Genomic DNA, 12,855 nt, shown 5'->3' with positions numbered 1-12,855 from the left:
ACCACAGTAAACATCTGTGTGGGTGTTGTGGGTGTGTGTCAGTGTTTTGTTAGTCCACTGTAGTGACTGCACACTGCTCAGAGTGGGGCCTACATTTTGTCTGGAGCTGCAGGAGCTGAGGTTCATTCAGAGGCAGAGATTCAAGCCTCAGGAGTGCAATTTAAAGATAAACCTTAGCAAAATGACAAATGATGTGTCATGTACCTTTTAGACATTTGTGAGTATTCAAAATCAGCCATGCTAACTTATCATCTGTGCTGAAATACCACATTTATCTTCTGAGCTTCCAGTGTCATCACTGTTTTTCTGCTCTTCTTAACAATGCTTGCCATGAGTAAGCTAGAGTGGGTCTTCAGACATATAGGAAATTACACGAACTGTAGCAGCCTGTCAGTATATATACCATTGTATATAAATAGGTGTTTGATGAAAACCCTATTTACTAACCTCTCCATTAGCATGGAGAGGAGAAAAAAATAAAAACTTAAGACAATATTTACTTGAGCTTTAGTTAATTTCTTTTGTTTACAGTGCATTTATCTCAGTTTGGCAGTTGGTAATTGAAATTGAAAAGGCTGGAGATAATCTATTTTTAGAGAGGAGTAAGAGTATTTATAAAGAATTGCTTCAATAGCTACAAAACTCCCTCAGCCTCCTCCTATCAAGTACTTTATTATTATTATTACATTACTCCTGGGAGATAACACACCTATACTCTGCATAGCAAAATTCTTCTTTAAGAGTAAATAGCATGTTGCTGCTGATGATGTCAGACTGGCCAATGTACAACTCAATTAATAAAACTCTTTAACTGTGCTCAGTTTATACTTTGAGACCTGAGAAGGTTTAATGAAAAGTATTGCTTGGCAACCTTGCTTGGTCTAGAATCAAAGATAAAAGAGAGAATTGGAGTGCTTTGCTGCAGTAGAATTCAGTCAAGGATAAAACTTACTATCCTAATTCCTCACTATACACTATTACTAAAAATACTTAAAGCAACATGGTCAGTCTACTTAACTTGTGCAATAACATTTTTCCTTTTGCAAGTGACAGTAATGTTTTATAAATCATTTCTTCAAGTAGCATGGCAATAAATAGTAACATTAGCACTTTTTTTGCTGCAAATTTTTTTTAATCCTTTATAGTATCAGGGTTTTCAGCAGCAATAACAAAAAATACTGATTCTTTTTGAGAGTAGAATTTAGTCTTCTGTGTTTGGCAGGTAAATATGCCATGCGAGACCTGGTGAACCGGCTTCCAGGTGGCAACGGCCCCAGCATACTGTCGGACGAGACCATGGCAGCCATTTGTTGTGCCCTGCATGAGGTCACCAGCAAAAACATGGAGAATGCCAAGGCACTGGCTGACTCAGGTGGCATCGAGAAGCTGGTGAACATAACCAAAGGCAGGGGAGACAGGCAAGTGTGCTGCGAGGCAGGGCACAAGGTGCTCTGTCCTGGCATTTCCCTGTGATTTGGGCCTTTATGGAATTATTTCTGAATTTCATGAATGCTGACAAAATTTCTGGCTCTAGCAGTTAAAACCTGTAATGTTGGAAAATGTGTGTTTTCCAACATGTGGACTTTTCTCTAGCTTTCATTTTATTTTAGCATCCCTTCCTCCTACAGTGTTTTCTGTCTCTGTCTGAGTTTACTCAAGCTGCTATAACATATCCTCAACTCCTTGGTCAACAGCAGTCATTCTAGAAAACAGTAGCAAGTTTTGTTTCTGGTCAGGGTCCTTTTCTGCTTTATAAATGGTGACTTCTAGCTATGTCTTCACATGGTGGTGCCCAGAGAAAACACCAACTCATTGGGAGTCAGTGCTTGAACATAGGAATTTGGGGGAAGCACATACCTTCAGACCATAGCAATCTAACACCACATTTGTTCATCATGTCAGCTCCTAGAAGAATCAGAAATGTCAGTAGAAAGGAAATCCTGAAGGGGTGGGAGGCATCTCCCTTGTGCCTTGGGCTCTACTCTGAGCCTGAGGGCATGTTCTACAAAAATCATCATGAATACTCAGTCTAGGCATTGAATCCACTGCCAGGTACTTAGAGAGCATGAAAACCAGCACTCTGCAGAAGGTCTGTTGCATGGCCTCAGGATGTGCCCTCGGCTTCTTCACATTTCCCTTTGCTCCAGGATGACACTAACTGATGAAGCAGGGAAAATATAGAAGAGACAATCAGTGGCAGAAATAAAATGGCTCTTGGCCTGGAGTTGTAACAGTGACTATAAATTTCCTTTGGGCTCAGACCACTGAAATGGTAAGCAAGGATGCCTAACACAGTGTCAGAATAACAGAACTGTAACCCTACACTACCTCCCCTTACTCTCCACCCTGTACCCCACTATATTTCCTTTCTAGCTCTGATCCCTACTAACATGTGTTATTTATGTCTTTCTCTTAGTATCCATCTCTCCCAGTAGCAGGGACTTGTCATTTCATTCACTGCTGTGTCCTAATTAGAACAGAACTTGGCCCTGAATAGGTGTTCAGAGAATACTTACTGATTAGCTCAATGACAGTGCTAGAATTCATGAAATGTTGCAGTCTTTCAGTCTGTACCTTTGAAGAGATTTCTAAAATTGAGGAGTAATGTAGCAAATTATATTGTAACCCTCTATCAGCATAAACAATATTTCCTTTCAGTCCTTTTTTATAAGGTATTTTTATTGCATGAGTAACAAATGCATACAATTTCCTTGTTATCTTCAAGCAAATGAAACATTATGGATAGAGCTAAGGTCCCATACCCCTGACTCCCTATCTCCTGAGGTAGCTATAATCACTTTAGTAGCCTGCACTTGTGCAAGGCACAAGAAGAAGCTGTAGAAATATCTAGCCTGTGCCAACTTGTGCATACTAAAACACTGGGTTTATTCAGTGTTGAAGTCTATTCTGAAGACAGAGGTGTTAAATTATCCTTAGGGCTCAGTCCTAAAGCACTGATCCATGAATGCACATGTGCATGAGTGTGCGCGCGTGCACACACACACACACACACACACACACACACAGAGCCTTACCTGAGGCAGAAGGCTATGCCTACTCAATCACTACTTATTCAGGCACTGATGTACAGCAATCTCCCCCTCCCACCCCGCCCCCTGCAAAGTGAACCCAGTGACTCATGGGTCAGCAAGGCTTAGCAAAGCACCAGCATTCATGGCAAAGAAAGTATGTACCTGAAGGCCTCGTAATGAGGGAGAAAACATTAATTGGAGTGGTTGCAGACACAGGTTATATGATCATAGTCATGTTAATCCCAAAGCTCCAGGGGCCCCATGGCAGGTCTGAAGGGAAGCTGGTGCTGACAACTAAAGCAGCCCCCCAGTTAGGCTCATTTGGCCTCATCCAATACCCTGAGGGCTTCCCTTTGATTCCTGCCACCTCTGGTCATGTCTTGACCTGCCAGGCACATATCTTTGCTCATGGGGTCTCCCAGCAGCAGCAGCAGCCTCTGACCTTCCAATTCAGGAAAAGATGGCCTCTTTCTTGGCCACTGCTTTGCAGCCTGAGCTGCAAATGCTTCCTGCATTCCTCATCTCCAGTGCTCTCTCCCTAGGTCATCTCTGAAAGTGGTGAAGGCGGCAGCACAGGTCTTGAATACATTGTGGCAATATCGGGACCTCCGGAGCATTTACAGAAAGGTAACCTGCAAGCATAGCTCCAGCCTAATTACCATTCATCAGAACACACATTCTGAGTCATTTACTGTGTGATGACATTATTCGTATTGAGAGCTTTCTTTTCCTCTTTTCACTCTCCAGGATGGGTGGAACCAGAACCACTTTATTACACCTGTGTCGACATTAGAGCGAGACCGATTCAAATCACACCCTTCCTTGTCTACCACCAACCAACAAATGTCACCCATCCTTCAGTCAGGTCAGTGGACAAACAACCACTCTTTTCTGAGAACATTCACCTGACAGAACAGTTTCCCCCACCAGGGAAGACTAAACGTGAGTTGATTATGCATGTCTTCTCCAGGACTGCACTTCATGCTCAGAGCCTTCTTTGGAAATTGCCGCTATCATAAACAATAAGCCTACTTGCTTCCTTACATTTGAACGGCTTGCACTGTTTACATCAGCTACAGAAAAAATTCCCAGTGCTTCCCCCAACCCCTACTTCTGCTTCACTGGGTTTCAGTAATTATCCAGCTGGCAGGTAACTGATGCAGGAGACTAGGGTAATGGGGCCACACTTGGGGCACACTGATAATGTCCTGTCTGCCAGCTGGCCATACATTTAGAATGTGCTTCAAACCTACTTTGGAATTACATTTTTGAAACCACTTAAGAACAGGGTATTGAGCTTCGATCTTTTGGCCCCACAGCCTATGTGCCATCTCCTTTCCAGTGAAACCTCCTAGTCTCCTGGCTTCCCTACAGGCTGCTGGCACTCGCAGCCATAGGAGCATGCCTCACAGATGCCTTTGTAGAGATTCTCTTTGATTTTTAAGTTGGGAATCCTGACAACTAGACTCCCAACCTATTTGTTGTGTTCGACTCAGTGAGATGATTAGAGAGGCAGGCTAAGTTTTTGTCACACGTAAGGGAGACTATGACTACCAAATCAAATAAGTAAGTCCAGTCAATTTGATTCTTAAATAAAATAGGAAAGTTAATAGAGTTCTTGTTTTTACTTAGCTTTCAACTGTGCCTTCTGACATCTATGTATTATGTGCTGTCATCAAATGCACTACCCCCATATGACTTGTGGGAACAAATGTGGCCAAAAAACTGAGATATATACCCAGTATTGCTACTAAATTCTCAGTTGTACTAAGATTTTTAACTTTAGGTGCACCTATATACTGTGTATGATAGTAGTTATATCTTTGTTTTCAAATCATGAGTTATTGTCTCCAAAGAGGCCTGTGTCAGGATTTAACCTCCTTGGGAAGCCTGAGGCTATCTTCTTTTACAGAAGAATCTTGAGGGACTTAGGAGGAGGGAAGCCAGGGGAAGCAAGAGATTTGCTACCTTAAAAAAGGCATATATATACAGAAAGTGTCATCCCAGGGTTACATATAGTTACCAAGCAACAAGCTTGTTCTTTGGACCTCTTAGACATACATACTGAAAACCTACAAGCATTAGTGGCTCTCGCCTGTAATCCTTGCAACTCAGGAAGCTGAGATTTAAGAATCATGGTTTGAAACCAGCCTGGGCAGAAAAGCCCCCATGAGACTCAAAAACCAGAAGTGGTGCTATGGCTCAGGTGGTAGAACACTTGCCTTAAGAACAAGGTGGTTCAGGGACTATACCCAGTTCCTGAGTTCAATCCCCACAATCCACCAAGAAAATAGAAGTATTGACTGGCCCTGGGCCCTGTTCAAGTATCCCTTGCATTGTGTTCAGAGGTAGGCTATATGCCATGCATTCTTACATACAGTCATTCTTAATACTTACTTCCATCCATTAGCACCAGTATGGGCTCTACATATAGAAACACCTGTAATTATGGAAAGCGAGCCAGATGAGTGCCCTGTGGACCCTGCCCTTGTGTGCCTCCCTGTTCTGAACACTGGCAGTCTGTCAGAAGTGCTACATAGAAAAAAGTGACTGGCCAAAGTAACTTCAATCAATGTCAGCTTCCTTTTGAGGCATCTGTGCCTGCCAAACCACTAGGGCCAAAGTTAGGGGACTGTTAAGTGAATCACATGTTTTATAATGGGGAAAAAATAGTGTGGGGTGTGTGTGTGTGTGTGTGTATGTATGTGTGTATGTGCGTGTACATGTGTTTCTCCCTTCCGTGTACATAAAAGAAAAACCCCAAATCCTCTAATAATGACCTAAGGACAGATGTGTCATTATTGGATATTTGGCCCAACTGGGATAAGAAGTCTGGGCCTTGTGAAGTCCGGGCTTAGCACCAAGAGCTTCCTGATGAGCTTCTTCAGCCTTACTTGAGCTTGCATGATTTCCCTGACAACAGACTGCCATAAAGAGAATTATAAAGTTTATGGACTTAGGCACTCTTAATCAAGCTCATTTAGAGATGCAGATATTTTTGAAATAATTAGAAATGAAAACATGCCATAAAATCTGTTTACTGAAGAGCCATACATAAAGATAATAGACGGATGTTATAAGCAACTAAACTGGGATGGCCAGATAGCAAATGTAACTGGCACATGGCTGTGGAGATGCTGAATCACTGTGTTTCTGCGGGCTGGCAAAGCCGCATGATTGTCCTTGGTCTGCAGTGTGCTCCTCACTCTTGCTGGGGGGACCCAGAGATCTTACTAGGAGGACCAGTGCTGGTGCTAACTGCTCAGTCTTCAGGGCATGCGTTCCAGAACTGAAGATCTGGCTGCTCCTCAACTCTAGCACCTCTTAGGCTGACTTTAAGCACCAATTGTGTGTCTTTCTAATGACTGGCCTTTGTTTTCCTGGAGATTTCCAAAGACACTGACAATCTGATTTCTCTCTCTTTCCCTCTTTCTCTTCTTCCTTCTTTGCCTCTCCTCCAGTTGGCAGCACCTCTTCCTCACCAGCACTGTTAGGAATCAGAGACCGCTCTGAGTACGATAGGACCCAGCCACCTATGCAGTATTATAATAGCCAAGGGGATGCCACACACAAAGGCCTATACCCTGGTAAGCCAGTTGGGTGTGTGATACAGTACCTAGAAAAGCCACCTTTCTAGACACTCAGTGTCCTGGGAAATAGCTTGTGCTTATATTGAGATGATCCCCCAGCAGCAAACCATGTTTCCTGACCCTTCTTCCTTCCTCTAAGGGTCGCTACCTTCTCCACTTGCTGTAAGCAAACTAAAAATGTAACTTATATGGTGGCCAAGAGCAAAAAAAAAAAAAAAAAAAAAAAAGGTCGGAATTCAAACGAGAGATCAAAGAATAACAAATATATAATATGTTAATTTTTCATATCATATTCATAAAGGTTTTCAGAAAAATCACTTAACTATGCCAGAAGTTTCAAATCTGTGTGAGCTCTCCTCCAAACCAAAAGTACCCTTGCCTCAGGAAAAAAAAAAAAAACTATTTATTAGAAAGAAAGAAATAAAAGCTGGTGGCAACTTAACTACTGCTGGGGGAACAGTCTCAGTTGTGCCGTTGTCTTTGAAACTGTGATTTCACAGGGCTGTTTACTAATTGACTATTGTTACCATGGCAATTAATAGCTCTGAAAATTGTAGATGCTATGTTTCAAATACCAGGCTTTGTGCAGAAGGCAGTGCACATACAAACTCTAATGTGTGGCTAGTATAGATATGCAGCTGCCTGCTTGTAAAGATTGCTTCTTCAGCATGCATGCCCTTCTGTGTCTCCTCTGCTTGCTTCAGTAAACTAATTTGCTTCCCATAAGTTTCATTCTCCTTCTTAGAAAAAAATAAAAATAAAAATCTTTGGTAGCTTTACAACTAACAGGAAGGTATCAAGTGATATCATTAGTAGTCTAATGTAGACTCCGGAACTCCATTGCCAAGTCCTTTTCACTTTACAACCTACTTCACTAGGACACATGTGGCCCTGGTGCTGAGAACATGCCTGTGCCTGCTCTTCCCAGAACCTGTGATTGTGGATCACAGTCATTTTGAAAGCAGTGAGCTCAGCCTAATGCTGTATCAACCTTCTCTCTGATCCTTGCTGGAGCTCAGAACCTTAGGATAGCACAGCTGCTCAAAGCTAAGTGGAGAAATCCACCCAGTGGCTGAACAAAACTTGAGAAGGACCCTTTGGGGATATGCTATGCATTGGTGTTGCCTGTTGGCTAAAGCACACATGGCTTACTTTTGCTCTTAGCTCCAACAAGCCCCAGGCTACACAGCAACCAGGGCAGATCCAGGGAGCCAGGTCTGCTGTCTCTTAGTCTACCCTGACTGGGGAAGGCGATCCCTGTCAGAGACAGTACCAGGAGCCCTACTGTGGAAACCCTACAGCAGTCACAATGGATCAGAATAATGAGCATTAGTTTTAATTTCATAAAATATTTTCTTACAGGCTCCAGCAAACCTTCACCAATTTACATCAGTTCCTATTCCTCACCAGCAAGAGAACAAAATAGACGGCTACAGGTGAATTTGCAATGTCTTTTGTACAGAAGGCCAATTAGCAGTAATACAGTAAGGGGTCCAACATGGGTTGACTGCTCAGAACTGAGCCGACTCGGTAGGGCCTGAGGAGATCTGCCCTCCTCAGAAATGTGCCGGTGGTTTACTTCCATGGTGGCTTCATTGGTGCACACCACTGATGGGGACAGCTGAACCTGTGATGTGTGCGCTCTACCCAACAATGCCCCTTCCCACTCCTTCCTGCTCTTTAGCCACCACTAGGCTCTGAAACAACTCTGTCTTCTGGGTGAGGAAAGGTTGGTGCACATACTTTATTCTCATCTTGTTGTCCTTTTCCCCAGAGGCTTCATTGTCTATCTTCATAACTTCCCTGTCCCAGCTCATGATTTAAAAGCCCTGAGGTTTGGCCTCAAGATCAGGTGCGTTCATCTCAGAGGTCAAAGTGGACTCGGCCCTGCTGGCCTGCAGCTTCTCTCATGCCAGTGTCTCTTGCTCTGCTGTCACTGGGGCCCTGCTATCAGTGTCAGGGCCTTCTGGAAGCAGTAGTTTGTCTGGGCCATCTGATGTTTCTTTTTATTTTCCAATAACGCAAAACACTTGTGTTTTCCCAAACAGAATAAATCCTATCCTTCAGATGAGACCACTCTTCACACTGCCATCTTTTCTTTGTAGATGGGAAAACAAAGTTATTCATAACATAATTGAAATTTGCTTGTATATTGGGTCTCACTGTATTTCTCAGGCTGTATTCCTGTCTCAGCCTCTCAATTAACTGAGACTTCAGGCATGCACTACCACACCCAGTTTGTTTTTCCACTTAGTTTTAATCAAGAAAAATAGCCTCAGAATTATAACTCTACCTTAAAAAAGAGAAGGTAGAGTTTTCTCTTGATAGACTTTAGCTGTGTTAGAATGAATTTAGATCTTGAACAAGGTGTTGATGTCTATAAGGTGAATTTGATGGGTCCAGATATTGGGTATGCTAAGAAAGGAAGATGATATAAGAACCATGATAATTTGGAGAAGTTGATGCAAGATCAAAGCAGCATAGAAGGAAATGGAGGGCTGGGAGTTTGGCCTAGTGGTTAAAGTGCTTGCCTAGCATGCATGAAGACCCGGGTTCGATTCCTCGGTACCACATACATATAAAAAAGCTGGAAGTGGTGCTGAGGCTCAAGTGGTAGAGCTCTAGCCTTGAGAAAACCCAAGGACAGTGCTCAGGCCCTGAGCTCAAGCCCAGGACTGGCAAAAAAAAAAAAAAAGAAGGAAATGGAGAGTGGGGTGCCTTTGTGGTTGTTCACATGCAAACTGCTTTCTTCAAATGGACTGGTTAGTTCTGGTGTAAAGAAGGCTTTCCCTCTGGAATTGTATATGCTCACACATCCCTGCTAATCTTACTACTCTCCTACCTTGACACTGCTTATCCCTTAATAGGACAGCTCATAGCAGCATTTCCAAAGGGAGATTGTTGTTCATCAAAATACATATTTGTTTGCTTACTTTTTAATTAAATGATGGACTCAATTCTCAGAGGTTCTTAAAGCTGAGTGCATAATTACACAATTGTCTGAGACCAGAAATCCAGCTCCCAACTAAATCTATTAAGTACTCAAGGTTAGCTATGTAACAGCAAGAAGAAAGGCTATCCTCACAATTTGAGCTATGGGTAACAGGTCGCTCCAAACAGCAGACACAGCAGGGCTCCTGTGCTCTGCTGTGACATCAACTTCTCCAGAGGTCTTTAGGACTTGAATGAAGCAGGCCAGCCTGCCTATACGTGTAATTTAAAATCCTTCTGAACACTCAAGGTAACCGGAAACAACTCCGTAAGTCCACAAATATTACTTGAACAATATGAAACAGAAGCCCACATTAATGTTCAATGTACATTTTCAAGAAGTGCTTTCATTTATTTGCCTTTCTGTTTTGTCAACAGCATCAACAACTGTACTATAGTCAAGATGACTCCAACAGAAAGAATTTTGATGCATATAGATTGTATTTGCAGTCTCCTCATAGCTATGAAGATCCTTATTTTGATGACCGAGTTCACTTTCCAGCTTCTACTGATTATTCAACACAGTATGGACTGAAATCAACCACAAATTATGTAGACTTTTATTCCACTAAACGACCTTCTTATAGAGCAGAACAGTACCCAGGGTCCCCAGACTCGTGGGTGTAGCATCGAGACACTGGGCAGAGGAACTCTTTCTTTCTAACCTTGTTTGGATTGAGGTGAAAAGTCCAACTTGCTGATTTGATGATGAAATATGAAAGTGAAATGGAAGGAATGAGTGAAGAGCATATTTTATTTTCTTTTGAGGAATTTTCAGGGAAGTGAGGACACGGGAAAGGACTTTCTAAGCTTTATCTAGGTGTTAGATCTAACTACTTGTAGGTTCTGTAGTCTGGTGAAGGTGTGGGTGATGTGACGAGAGGTTTAAGAAATGGGTGAAATGAGATGGGGTATGTGTAGGTCAAATCAAATTCAAGATGATTTTTTATGTGAATAAAGTTATGTTCTGATAGTTTGTACAGAAAAAAATGGATGCCCTTCATGTTTTATTGCTATTACTAAATGTCAAGATTGTATGCTATTATGTCTTGTAAATTTCTTTTGTTGGTGTAAATATGGAAATGCCACATTGGTTAAGTGCCATCATTTGTAATGCAGTGTGTCATTTGAAAAGAGTTGAAGAAAATGACAGCTTAAAACCAAATGGGTAACTCGAGGAACGGTTAACAGTTTAAGATAAACATGGACATCCTTTGTTTTCACAATGAATAGTGTACTTTGGAAGCACAAAGTCTAGGCTGGTATCGCAGCGCCATGCCCATTCCCTGCCTCTTTCACAGGACACGTCACTGCCATTTTCTATGCACATGAAAGAAAAATAAATGTGGAAATTTCATCCTTGGAAGTGTGTTCTCTGTCCTCTTTTTATCTTCTGATTGTGCTATGGAAAAGCAGGTGTGACATGGACCAGACCAAAGAATGAAGTAAGGACCTTTCTGTTCTCTTCATCTTGGTATTGTTATTTCTCTGTTTTGAACTGAATGCACTCTATAGTTTTATTGTGTTGGATTTTTGTTGTTGTCATCAGATTGTTGTATTATTTAATACCACATTCCACCTAAGAAAAATTATATCTGGGAGCCTTGCCATAACTAAATTGGCAAAGATTCTTTTTGGCATCATTTTTGAGAACTCAGTAATTACATAAGAACACTGGGTTAGTATTTATTTTGTTGGCATCAGTGTAGTAAGCCAGCCCATTTCTAAGTAATTATTTTGTTGATCAAATCCATGAGAAACTGATTCCTATATTATTAGAAATGGGGTAGGGAAAGCTCTACAAGCATCATAGGCAGGAGTTACCAGTGGCCCTATGTGAATATTTCTCCATCTGTAGAGACAGTGAAGACCCCTAATCTCAGGAGGCCCAAAGTCACGTCTTCCAAAGTCTTACATTCCATCCCTGAGCTCAGAACCTGGGTATTCCCTGAGGTTGTTACATATGTTGCAGTATAGACTGCAAGCATGATTTTTAAAAATTCACAGACCACCATTTGTGAGTATATAAAGAAATAAGGGGGGGGGTTTGCTTGTTTGAATGGACAGCTTCCCAAGATTTGGAAGCAAAGTGAATTGGAAATAAAAGTCTGAGGGAAGATTGCTAGTATCTGCACATGGGGAGGTTTTCTGGGACATAGGCTTATTACTAGATAGATACCTGAGTCTGTCCCGACTATCTCATGCCCTAGCTAGTTCAGTAAGCAGCCTTCTTGAAATACCAGAAGTCTCAGATTTTCCCAAAGAACTGATACCAGGACTTAGAAATGAAATCACTCACCATCCTGAACCTCATGTTTGGGTGTTAAGGTGAAGGACTTCACTGCAGTAGACAGGAAAACAATCTAGAGCCTCCTGGGCCGATTGACCAAGTGCTTACCTTGTATGCATGAAACACGGGGTTCGATTACTTAGTACTACATAAACAGAAAAGACTGGAAGTGGCGCTGTAGCTCAGGTGCTAGCCTTGAGCAAAAGAAACTCAGGGACAGTACCTAGACCCTGAGTTGAAATCTCAGGACTGGCCAGAAAAAGGAAGGGGATGGGGGTGCTATATCGATGAGGCAGAAGATCTGAAGCATTTAAGGCTCCTAACTGGTGACTGAAATATGCACACAGAGCCTTAAGGACAGAAACGTGGGTCATTGATCCAAAAACTGAACTCATTCCCTTCAAGCAGTGGGAATAAACAAACTCTGCTGGAACAATATTGGTGCACTCTTGCTGTCTGTCCTAGTGTCACCCACTCACACACAGAATTCTGCCCTCAGGAAGAGTGCTGATTGTGGTTCTGCATAATCAGAATCAGCCCACTTCTAGCCTACACTGGAGGATCAGAGTCAAATGGATCCTGTATCAGGAGGTACAAGAGGACTGATCAGAAACAGAGAGGGTGGGGTCCAGGTCTTAGTACCCCAAGAAAGCCCCTTGGTGGTTCACAGTACAGTCAAGGAGAAGCCACTCGGCTACCCACCACACTGCCTCTTTACCCTCCTCCCCTGTCATGGGGTAATTTAGCAGATGTGGAGTGTTACTGGGATCTTAAACTTGAAAAGTGGGATGTTTAAAGTTAAGTCCATGGACATTGTATAAGTATTAGAAATGATGCCTGCACAGCTTCACCACCCTACCAATAGTCCCCTGCCATTTGGTTGCCTGATTGCTGAACCAATATCTATGTTGTCCTCCTATCCTAATGTCAAGCAAAATTCAGTCCTCAGAAA

At 42.4% G+C, this 12,855-nt stretch overlaps 1 protein-coding gene across 9 annotated transcripts in view; it reads left to right on the top strand.

Annotated features, from left to right (window-relative positions):
* Pkp4 (plakophilin 4) overlaps nt 1-10,979 on the top strand; it is a 219,534-nt gene extending 208,555 nt beyond the window's left edge. For 6 of the 9 annotated variants that reach the window (XM_090342791.1, XM_090342786.1, XM_090342790.1 and 3 more), the window contains 6 exons: nt 1,223-1,418; nt 3,575-3,659; nt 3,780-3,897; nt 6,494-6,619; nt 7,985-8,058; nt 9,992-10,979. In XM_090342791.1, the coding sequence (XP_090198917.1) occupies nt 1,223-1,418; nt 3,575-3,659; nt 3,780-3,897; nt 6,494-6,619; nt 7,985-8,058; nt 9,992-10,240 (848 nt within the window). In that variant the 3' untranslated portion in view covers nt 10,241-10,979. The remainder of the gene's footprint in view (nt 1-1,222; nt 1,419-3,574; nt 3,660-3,779; nt 3,898-6,493; nt 6,620-7,984; nt 8,059-9,991) is intronic. The other 3 variants (XM_090342794.1, XM_090342789.1, XM_090342792.1) reach the window with 2 other exon arrangements.
* Nucleotides 10,980-12,855: the final 1,876 nt, after the last annotated feature.

This window comes from Megascapheus bottae, chromosome 12, assembly GCF_031878675.1.
Source record: "Megascapheus bottae isolate mThoBot1 chromosome 12, mThoBot2.hap1, whole genome shotgun sequence".
Taxonomy (NCBI): Eukaryota; Metazoa; Chordata; class Mammalia; order Rodentia; family Geomyidae; genus Megascapheus; species Megascapheus bottae.
The sequence above is the reverse complement of the archived record's forward strand: the minus strand, read 5'-3'. Positions and strand labels throughout refer to the sequence as shown.